This window comes from Colletotrichum graminicola (assembly GCF_000149035.1).
Source record: "Colletotrichum graminicola M1.001 genomic scaffold supercont1.31, whole genome shotgun sequence".
Lineage (NCBI taxonomy): Eukaryota > Fungi > Ascomycota > Sordariomycetes > Glomerellales > Glomerellaceae > Colletotrichum > Colletotrichum graminicola.
In genome coordinates, this window is record NW_007361035.1 from 467924 (window position 1) to 479235 (window position 11312).

Consider the following 11312-nt stretch of genomic DNA (forward strand, 5'->3'; position numbering starts at 1 on the left):
AAAGATATATCCTATAGAAGCAAGAATATAGGATAAAAGGGAGATATAAATGCTTATACCTAGGGTAGATAAATAGAGGATATAAGGATATATAGTTAAAGAGAGTATAGTAGTTAGATTATTAACTATTTGCTTGCTTAGAGAGAGAAGGAAAAGAAACTAAAAACAGGAAGAATTCTAGCCCTTATATAGACCTATACAGCTTACTAGAATATTCCATACTTACGTAAGCTGCTTATAAATCAACCCTTAGTTACGTAACATAATAACCCTAAGTAAATAACCCTAACTTAAAACAATAACCTAGATAGTTAGAAAGAGGAGTAGTAGAGCTAATCTTGCTCTTCTTAGAATCTTCTAGCACCTTCGGTTAATTACGTAATTATACTGCTTACGTAATTAATATATATATTAATCTACTAAGTTAGTAGATTATAAATATATATATCTTATATATAGATAATCTCTATAATAGAGGAAATATAAGATAAAGAAGTATAAGAATACTTAGAGATATTCTTACTTCTAATATATAGTAAATAATCTATTATTAGATACTAATAATATACTAAGCTATATTAGTTTATTTCTTAATCTAAGGAATAATTCTTACCTTATAGTTTAATTTAATTAGGATAGGCTTATAGCTTTTAACCTAAGCTTTATATATATAATCTTTTTAAAATCTAGTGTGTATTATATATATTATACTGCTTATTTCTTAGCTTTTATTAAAACTTAATTAGAAATATTCTTAAAACCTTCTTACTTACGCTAGGATTTTTTTCTTTATTATAAATTCTTTTACTTTAGTTTATAAGGCTTCTATCTATATAGCTAAGTCTAATATAACACTAAAGTAATAGAAGTCTTATACTAAAGTGTATAGGCATACTTTACTACTAGTGTAGTTATAAAAGTAATAAGTAATAGGTATATCTTTAAGAGCTATACTTATAGTTAGGAATTCTAACCTTATTACTTTTATATTATACTATATTTATAATAGTATTAGTAAATTATTTACTTTAAGAATAGTATACTATATAATTAACTATAGTGCTTTAATTTCTTTTAGTAATAGTAATTCTATTAAGATAATAAATACTATACTATCTTCTAATATATTTAGTATTTTAGGGATTACTATAAGAAAGTAAATATAATTAATAGTAAGAATATTTTTATTTACTTAAGATTTATTATTTACTAGACTTATATCTAATATAAGAATAGGCTTAATATCTTATAGTTATATTATCTATTAATTTTTCTTAGTTTTTTTTATATACTTTTAAATAGAAAATTATACTTTACTTAATAATAATAAGTTTCTTAGATAAGATCTATTTATAGTTATAAGCTTAAATAGATAAAAAACGTAATATTATTCTAAATAATATCTTAACTTTTAATTAAACTTTAGAACTTATCTTTTAGGATTTATAGCGTTAGGAATAGTCTAATATCTTCTATATATATTATGTTTTTTATATTTAGCCTTAGTAAACTTACTATTATACTAGTAGTATTAGTAAAAACGTTTTAGGAATATTCCTAAAACGTTTCTAATACTACTAAATTACTATAAATCTTTTTTAGTTTAGTCTAAGTTAATTAAGAGATATTCTAAAAATATTTCTAGCGTTTTTACTATAAATCCCTTATTTAAATTATATTACTACTATTATTTAGTAGTATAAGTACTTTATTAGTATATAAAAAAACATTTAGCTAATAAGTAATTAGTCTAGAAATATTTCTATATAATATCTACCCTACTTATATATTCCTAAATTATTTTCTAATTAGTCTAGAAACGTTTCTACTATATATACTCTAGAAATTTTTTTTTTTTTAGAAATATAAATCTACATAAGCCTATTAGCTAAATCCTTATCTAGCCGTATCTATTATGTGCGGACCTTTGCACGGGCCATTGTGCACAGTACTCTGAGGTTACTGGGGGGGGGACACTGTGAGCTTGTCTGATCACTCTCGGAAGAGCCGGGGTAAAAAGGTGAATAAGGATTGGTAGAATTCCCATCTGGAATTCTTAATCGGGGATTTTTCATGCAAGACGGAGGAACGGGTGCGGATCAATCAGGGTTACTGGTTATGCAGGCATTAGCATGCATGATGCGCCTGTCGAAAGGCCTTCTTTCTATGGCAACACGCAGAGGTATGTGGGCGGACAGAATCCAAGCTTGAGTTGGACTCAAACGTGGCTATGCGACATGGGCAACATGCATACCTTGTATTGATGGTTGTTTCTTTATGCAAAACCGAGGAGGACGCGACTAGCCGATGGGTTGCCCATACAGACCGGCCCCGACTCCGCATATGTTTGACTGATCGACATCGGCGCCGACGGGACAGCCCTGGATACAACGACGGAAAATGACCCCGTTTCACGCCCATAGCTTGGTGCCAACAAAGTGCCACCAACATGGATATTCCCCGACCATGATTCCATCAAATTCCGCCCGTTACTCGTGAGCAACACCTACAGTCCAGAAGCCCTAAAGAACAGCGCACCATAGCGTGTCATGCTAGAGGGGAAACACCGGGTTTTACCCTCCCCTCGAGAGAGCGAGGAAGGGAAAGCTCCCATCTCATATGCTAGTCTATGCATCGAGAACGAATCGTCATTCCTGGGAGTATGGCTTTTCCACGCATACACATACACATAGGTGACCTGTGCCACCTTAAGACGGACCGCCTTGGCAACATACCTTAGCATACATATAGGTGGCTGGCTATGCCCGCTCGCGGCCCCGTTTCCCCGCCATTACCCCCCCAACTTCCATTCCACAGTCAACCTTCAACAGAGTGCCTGATACACCAGAAAAAAAAATAGCTCTCCGACAGCTCTCTCTTACAATACATATTGCGGCTCGAAGCTTCCAGAGATCTCTTGTTCGTCCTTGAGACTTCTACGCCATGCTACACGGGTTCGAACCCAGCCAAGGCGAGACACCGAGAGATCCATCCATGGACATTGACGAGAAGAGCACTGCCTTCTCCCAGGCTCAGATATCAGCGCCTGTGAGCATCAAACCTCCCGCCGATACCCATAGCTCAGGCTGACCGGTTTTCCACGTCTAGGCGAGAGAGGGAAGGAGGCAAACGATTGACACCTCGATGATGACGACCGTCATCCCGGAGCCCACGCCGCCTGCCGGCGAATCCCAGCGCCGATTTTTCTGGCTGCCGCGTTCGGCCACACCTTCCCTGCGAAGTCCTACGTTTCGCCGGCGAGTGACGAGCCCGTACGACGACGACGACTACGCGTACTCGGAGAGCAACCCGTTCGGGGAAGACTTCAGGGAGCAGAACGAGCAGGCCGAGAGGGACTGGGACTACGACGACGATGAAGACGGCCACGACCACGACCACGGCGAGAACCCGTTCGAAGATTGCGAGTACGAGCTGCCGCCGGCGACGGCGAAGAGGGAGGGGACGTGGACCAAGTTCAAGAAGGCGATGAGTCCCAAACGCGCCATCAGCAAGTGGAAATATCGCAAAGTCAAGCACAACGGGCTCCAACCGGACGAACCGGATCGTGGAGACCCCCATGGACAAGTCTCTTGAATCGAACCATACGGGGGGCGGGGGCTTTGAGCACCACTCGGCACGACGCCAACGGCTTCTACGGAAGCATGAAGAGGAGAGCGAGCTTGGGTAGTCGACTCTCGACGAAGAGAACGAGAAGAAAAAAAAAAGGCACAAAAAAAAAAGAAGAAGAAAAGAAAAAGACACGATATCAAATCTTTTCCTTTGCAACAGAATGGATAGTTGCCGGTTGATTTTTTCTTCTTTTTTTTCTTGATTCCTCAAGATGAGGCGTCTGAAAATCCTTTGTATCATCCCAGACCATTAGCCTTGCCATGGAAAAATGTCGGGAGACCAGGTGTCTCTGATGCGCAAGTCCAGATACCATCAATCATTTACGACTTGAACTAGTCGTGTTCCAAAGTCTAGCATGCTCATATGCAGCGTCTCTTTTCCGGCACAAAACGAATCGCCGTGGTCAGACCAAAGCTGGTATTCGTACCCTCGGTCGGGGCACCTAGATGCATGCCGTTGAAGTGTGTGGTCCTTACAGAATGGTGTTCTTATGCGACAAGCCGTAAAAGCATGAAAGACTAAAAAGCCGTTTGCGAATCGTGGAAAGGGAGAGGGGGGCAGCACGGGGCTCAAGACATGGCAGCGTAGTATTTGTGGGTTTTATTCACCTGGGGTGAAGGACACAGGATGCCTGGAAGTTTGGCGCGCAGGACTAACCAATTCTTGAGATTTCACTTCACAGGTTTGTATGGTTACTCGACGTTTCGGCTCGTCTTGCATTTTGGAAGGTATTAAAGGCAATGATCTGAATCTTGGTGACTTCCAATTTGGCAGCATCAAATATGCTGGATGTACTCAGACTTGTACCAAGATCGACTGCAGAAGTAAAAAGAAGTTGTCATGTGTCTTTTAGTGACCTCAGACGCATGTCAAGTGTCTCGAGCAATAACTGACGTAAATAGGGGAAAACGATAGCTCGGACGACCAGCCGAGTACTCATGCGATGGAGCCTACGATATTAATCTTGCTCCGAGTCTTGGATACTTTCGCCTCCCTGTCTGGATTGCGGACGGAAATAGTGTACACAAATGCCTAAATGAGGAATGGATAAACTTGGGTCAATCATATATCCACAACTTCTCGTCTTGGAAGACAGATCTTGCCAGGCAAGCGGATCGCATGCTGTTGCATTGCTGGGTAGGCATTCCAGGCCCGTCCTCTCGGTGGTTGTGGCACAGCACATGTCACTATAGGTGGACGGACGGGTCTTGGAAGCTAACAGCGCCTCATCCCGCGTATGCAGAGAGAACTATTCCCGACATTCATGGGCCGAGCAATCCAAGGTGAAATATTGGAAATCCCTGCCTGCGGTCGCAACCCAGCGCGAAGACAGTCAATCAAAGGGTAGAGAGGGATGTAAGCTGCTGCTAGACTGCAGCTGGTTGGGCCAATGAAGTTTTGGGATCAGGGCAGGACGGTGGCATTGTGGAGTGTTATCCCCCCTCGAAATAGCAGCTTCCTTCAGGGTCGGGGCTGTTTTTTTTTTTTTTTTTTTCGTTTTGTTTCTATTGGATTGCTTTTTGTTTTCCTTCCCCTTTGTCCCTCTCGTCCGGACCCGAAAACCACCCCCCCAGCAGCGTGGATCGACAGATCAACCCAAGGGCATGCCGTGTTGGGCTCGGGGGCTCGAGTGTCGCCGCCCCGGGAGAACCTGACGATGATTGACTATAGATCAGCAGTGATCGCCCGGGAGGGGCATCCGCATGGATATCCTCAGTTGTGGACGTTGATCCAGCCGAGTCGCTGCAGCATATAACGACGACTTCCGATTAGTCCGCCTTCTTCCCAGCGGGTGATTCCATGTCGCACGATGTGTGTTCAATGACGATACAAGATAATATGTATTGCTGCAGCCATGTCCCCTTGCCTCGTCGGCAACCGGGGCGGCCTACAGCTGTGGCGGTCTTTCTGCGCAATCCCTGGGCACTCCGGAGAGCCTGTCGGGCGTGAAGGGGAAGGAAACAAAAAGCATCCCGCGATGTCTCTGTTGTCCCTGCCTTCCAAGCTCGTCGTGCCACGGTACGTTAGTCCGGAGGGGGGGCGGCACATCCGATGAGGACATGCATCTCACATGGAGACTTTGTGACAAGCCCGGCTAAGGTCAAAACAGTACCACGCCATCGCCCGGGCCGATCGCTTTTCGTCCCAGACAAAGGACAATTATCTATTTAGGGTTTTGCCGACTGATGTCACGTCACTCGGCTTCCCCACTGACAGAGAAGCCTACGCCAAGCGCCGGGACGCAAGGCGGGAGGAAGCCTTCCCGAAAGAGGCCGCCCCTTTCTCTACGGTACCTCCCTTGCGCGTGCCGTCATTGTCCACCAGCTCTCTGTCTGTCTCATTCTCTTCTCCAGATCTTGGATTTCCATCTTTGCTTTTCCCTCTCGCTCACCCCTCGCGCGTTTGGAGAGACAAGATCCACACTGGGGAGGGGACATCAGCTGGTGTCCGAGCGCGCTGAAGGGCGAACAGCATCGAACCCAGTCCTAACTTGCGGCCCATCGGGTTTTAACATCCGACTCGAATGGATATTGCTTGGCCGTGTTCGATCGGCAGTGGTCTGATGTGTGCAGTCTCCCAACCCCCAAGCGTGCCATGCACCATCCCGCAGCACAGCGATATTATCAGCGTTCCAGGCGCCTCAGCCAAGACTTCGAGAAGGAAATCGGCGTGCATCTTCATGCCGTCCCGGCTTCGGCGCCTCGTGTCGGCATCTTCCCCAAAGGCCACAACCCCCTGTTTCCCCCGGGGGGGAGAGGAGGGCCAGGGCGGGAAATCGATACGTAGCTTTAGCATTTACCCCAACGTCATGTTTTCGTCGGCCAGGCATGAGGGGTGAAGTCGAGTTTTAGTTCCTGCAATGACACAGCACTTATTCCAGCGAGACATAGACTCGGATCCTTTCTGACGGGCAGACTCTCGGCCATTGAGCCTATTTCGATCGTCCGCGCGTATCTAAGATATCCCGCTCACACTATAGCGGCACTTTTTTTTTTCTGGAACCATTAGATGGGCGATAAGAGGTGGCCAAAGTTGTCTCACGACCTCAATGGGCATCTCTTGTCCAGGTGTCTACCTCTAATTCCAAGACAGATGGCCCATTATGGTGTCTCCGAGACTCGCTAGACACGAAGAGGGACGTTTCTGTCTCATAGAGAAGTTGGAAACAAAACCGGTTATCTCGTGGCCTTTTTCACCCCCCCCCTCCCCCCATTTCTGGTTTCCTGTCTTGACATTCTGGGATTCTCCAAACCGAACGCCCATTATAGCTCGATATTCCCTGGAGTAAGCCGCCAAGTGGGAATCGAGCGAGATACGGAAACGGAGGCTGCGCTAGCTCCACCGCCCGTCTCCCTCAACAGTCAGGCCCTCTAAGCTTGTGGTCGACGCTGAGCTGCTATCATGCATCCATCATGCAGCCTGTTACTAAGATATCCTGCCCCGCGCGCCACGTTCCACGACCAAGGCTGTTGCTGAGGAGGAAAGAACTGATAGTGCCAGATCTAATGACCAATCCGACCGTGAGCCTTTCCGAACCCGTCATCAACCACTATTTTGAGACGCGGCCGCCGGCTTGGCCGCCCCCACTGCGACGGCAGCCGCAGTCCGCCCCCCCCCCCCCCCCCCCCCCCACCCCCCTCTCTCTTTCTCAACGCAGCCATGCGGCGTCGAATCCTCTCCTGCCTTAAAGGGCCGCCGCCCCTGCGCCACGTGACTGCATCGGAGAACTGCCATGACTGTGAATGTCACTTCAATGTTGCTAATCGAATCCTCCTCGGCGGGATTAGGTCTGACGTCCAATGGGTTCTATTTTCACTTCGTCGTGTCCGCTGCCGCCGGTTGTGGCGCGCGTAGCCTTCGACATATGACACATGTGAAGAATCCTTGAAGATATTGTTCTTAAAGATCATGAAGGGGGGGAGTATATATCGGGCCATCAAGGCCCTCCCTCAGCTCATGATGGCATCTTGGTTAGTCACACAAGGAATCAAAACACACTGCCAAGTGGCTCTCCTTCATCTTTCCCATCCTCTTTGCTTTTTCTTTCGCCCTTCTTGGTTCCTTTTTCCGTTTGTAGTCCATCTTCAAGATTAGATTTCCTTTTGCACGTCTCTCATCGCCTCACTCTGCCATATCTCTAGCATCATCTTTCGTATACCTAGGGTCTGGTTTCTCCTTCCCTCTATCTCTTCTCTCCTCGACCTCTTCCTGTGAGTAGATGATGATGTGGGACGCTGTTACATCGTAACACTGATCCATAGTCTTAGCGTCTACTTATATCACTTACCAACATGTCCTTCAGAACGTCTTCCTCCGTCACCCTTCCCGTGGGCGAAGATGTCGAGCAAGACCACACAAGTATGACAAGAGGCAACGAGCACACATCCGGACACAACGTGACTCCTCCCGCGAGGGCATTTCTCTTGAGCCAGAATTCGTCTTCCCGCACTCTTGTGGCGCGCGAAAGCACCAACCAGAGCCATGAGACGTCTTGGACAATAGCCAGTTCAACTGACGTTGACGACGATGAAGATGACGAGGACGGAGTCGTTGTCCCTTCCAAGAAGGGCACCCGCACCTACCGATACCTCCGCTGGAACTTTGGCTCCGTCTACAGGCGAATCTTCACGCTCGCTTTTATCGGCAATATGGCGGCCCTCGTCCTCGTCGTCGTTCGGTCCCTGCTCGGGGGTCCTTCCTCTCGCCTCACCCCGGGGACTTGCGCCACCGCCGTCTCAGCCAACCTCCTCGCCGCCCTCTTCATCCGTAACGAGCACACCGTCAACGCCATGTTCAAGGTCTTCGTCCTCTTCCCCGCCGCCAGGACGCCGCTCGCCATCCGCCGCGCCTTAGCCAAGGTCTACTCGTATGGCGGCATTCACAGCGGCTGCGGTGTCGCCTCCTTCTTCTGGTTCGTGGCCTTCCTCGTCGTGATCACGGGCGACTTTGCAAACCCCAATGCCGTCCGCGCCTACATCCTCCTCGACAGCTACCTCATCTGCGCCCTGCTCGCCGCCATCATCGGCTTCGCCCACCCGCGGGCCCGCGTCCTGCTGCACAACTGGTTCGAGGGCACCCACCGCTTCCTCGGCTGGTCCGTCATCCTCCTCTTCTGGGCTCTCGTCATGATGCTCGCCGAGGACAGCAGCAGCAACAGCGCCGCCGCGGTCCCGTACGCCGCTGCCCTCGTTGCTACCCCGTCCTTCTGGATGCTCATCGCCATCACCCTCCTCGTCGCCTACCCCTGGACGCGCCTCCGCCTGCGCGACGTCGAAGCCGAGGCCATGTCGGACCACGTCGTCAAGCTCAACTTCGACTACGCCGACGTCCACTACGGCCAGGCCGTCCGCCTCACCGACGCGCCCCTCCGCGAGACGCACGCCTTCGCCGTGATTCCCAATCCCGCGGCCCCTCGGACCGCCGACGACGTCGAGAAGGCCCGGCAGGGGCTCTCGAACGCTGGGAAAAAGGGGTTCTCGGTGCTGGTGTCCAACGCCGGCGACTGGACCGATAAGATCATCAGGAACCCGCCCAAGAAGATGTGGACGCGCGGCGTGCCGCAGTACGGCGTCCTCCGCGTGGCCAGCCTGTTCGAGCCGTGCATCGTCGTCGCCACCGGCTCCGGCATCGGCCCCTGCCTGAGCCTCTTCGTCCAGAAGCCAGACCACCCGGTGCGTATCGTCTGGTCGACGCAGCGACCCGCTGAGACGTACGGTCAGGCCGTCATCGACACCCTCTACCGGGCCGACCCCGACGCCGTCATCATCGACACTAAGAAGACGGGCCGCCCCGACCTAGTTGCTATCACCTACCGCATCTGGGAGACCAGCCGCCGTCGGGCCCTGGGGCTCGCGCAGAACGAGGGGGGCGTCGCGGCAGCGGCGGCGGCGGTGGCGAAGAATACGGGCCCCTGCGAGGCGGTGGTCATCATCTCCAACCAGAAGGTGACGAGGAAAGTCGTCTACGGCCTGGAGAGCAGGGGCATTCCCGCCTACGGGGCCATCTTCGACTCGTAAAAGCCCCTCCCCCAGCACGAGCCGATTTTGTTTTCTTCTGCGAGTTTTGTAACTTTCTTGCCTTTTTTCCCCCCTTTTCTTTCTTCTCCCTTTTCCCACCTGACCACATCTGGTCAGTCCCCTTAGACGCATACACTGTAAAAGAATTGCATAGCGGGCATTGGAGTGGCATGGCATGCGTTGTTTTGGCGGGGGTTTATACCAAATTATCAGAATTTTACTCATAAAGACATACTATGATACATGTAGACCTCGCTTGGCTTGGCTTTTTTCTTCTGTGCCTCAGGTCGTTATTTCTATGCTGTACCTCTCTTGGCGGAATCGTCGTAATAGACCCATTATTGACTATGCCTTGGCGCGTTATTTTAGTGTTGCTTCAGGTTGTTTCTCTTCCACTCCTTGCATTGAAAACCATTTTGCCGTTTTGGTGAGTTTCCCGTAAGAAATACAATCTTGAGCGAATCAGTTTTGCTTCGTCAAGCAATATAGGAAATTGAGAGGGACCATTCCAACAACCCAATCACACTGGTCGGTTAGCTCAGTTGGTTAGAGCGTGGTACTAATATTTCACCTGAAATGTTGTGTAATGCCAAGGCCGGGAGTTCAAGCCTCCCACTGATCAATTCTTTTGCTTTTGTATCGCGATGAGACTCCGCGTCGTGTGTACGTACGCCCCGCGTGTTTATCTATTGTTCCAATATCTCCATCCCTCCGGGTCAGCCAGCAACGTTGCAGAAGGCGCCTTCGGTTTCTTCTTGTCCCTTTTGATCTGGTTGGGAACCAATTTTCACTGACTGAAAGAGTGTGGGGAGGGAGCACAGCACACGCCTTCTGTTGTACTGTCCAATAGGATGTAAGTAAGTACCTTTTATAGGCTGGAACACGCAGCAAGGGAAAGGTACTGCTGGTCCACGGGCTGTATGTACACGTAGTGTCTGTCGCTCTTGCCTGAATCACTCAATCGCACTGGCCTCCCACAGTGGTCCTTTCCCTCTGAGTCTGTCGAAGAAGGAAAGGACGACGAATACGCACGTCTATCCGTTCTTGCTCTAGTCCCACCGGCTGTCTCTCATCTCCATCTCATCCATCTTCAAGACAACAGCACGCAATCTACAATGAGGCTTTAACATGCCAATACATTATCGACCTGTCACGACATTGGTCATCCGGACTTGCCCTCTTGCCACCATTACAGATACCCGACTAAGCCACCTTGAGAAGGCCTCTGTTGCAACCATCTCACTCTCAACTGAAGCTCCAGATTGCCTCCCGCCCACGATCCCGCCGAGAACACCATCGTCCTGACAAATGGGACGGATGACCCCCGTCGAGGCGACGGATCCGGACTCGGAGCTTGATCCCGCTTCCTCGTTGCGGCCCGCCAACACGAAAATTTCATATATTACCATGCCCGCCACGAATTGAGGTGGATGCAAGTGTGACCGCCTTCACCGGCAAGCCTCCACGACAATGGCTTGGCTTCGCCAATCGACACCGTTGCCGACTTTTTGTCGACCTTGGCCTCGGGCGACGCAACACCGTATTGTCCCATCGCGGCGAGCCGAAATGAGCCATGTTAGGCGTTAACTCTCAGATTAACCGGGTTCCGCCTGCCATTTGTCGCCCCCCCTCCATCAGACATCTTGACACGCCGAATGACGATTA

General features: G+C 49.1%; 2 protein-coding genes and 1 non-coding gene across 3 annotated transcripts; all 3 read left to right on the forward strand.

Moving 5' to 3' along the window:
• Window positions 1-2994: 2994 nt before the first annotated feature.
• On the forward strand, window positions 2995-3594 carry GLRG_07536 (uncharacterized protein; the record flags this gene model as incomplete). The annotated part of the gene is made up of 2 exons (XM_008098221.1): window positions 2995-3048; window positions 3109-3594. 2 exons carry the CDS (start codon window positions 2995-2997, stop codon window positions 3592-3594), a joined length of 540 nt encoding a protein of 179 aa, XP_008096412.1.
• Window positions 3595-7922: 4328 nt separating this feature from the next.
• Window positions 7923-9647, forward strand: GLRG_07537 (tat pathway signal sequence; the record flags this gene model as incomplete). The annotated part of the gene is made up of 1 exon (XM_008098222.1): window positions 7923-9647. One exon carries the CDS (start codon window positions 7923-7925, stop codon window positions 9645-9647), a length of 1725 nt encoding a protein of 574 aa, XP_008096413.1.
• A 527-nt stretch (window positions 9648-10174) lies between these two features.
• Window positions 10175-10269, forward strand: GLRG_13190. Its single transcript has one exon. It is a non-coding gene; the product is annotated as a tRNA-Ile (tRNA).
• Window positions 10270-11312: the final 1043 nt, after the last annotated feature.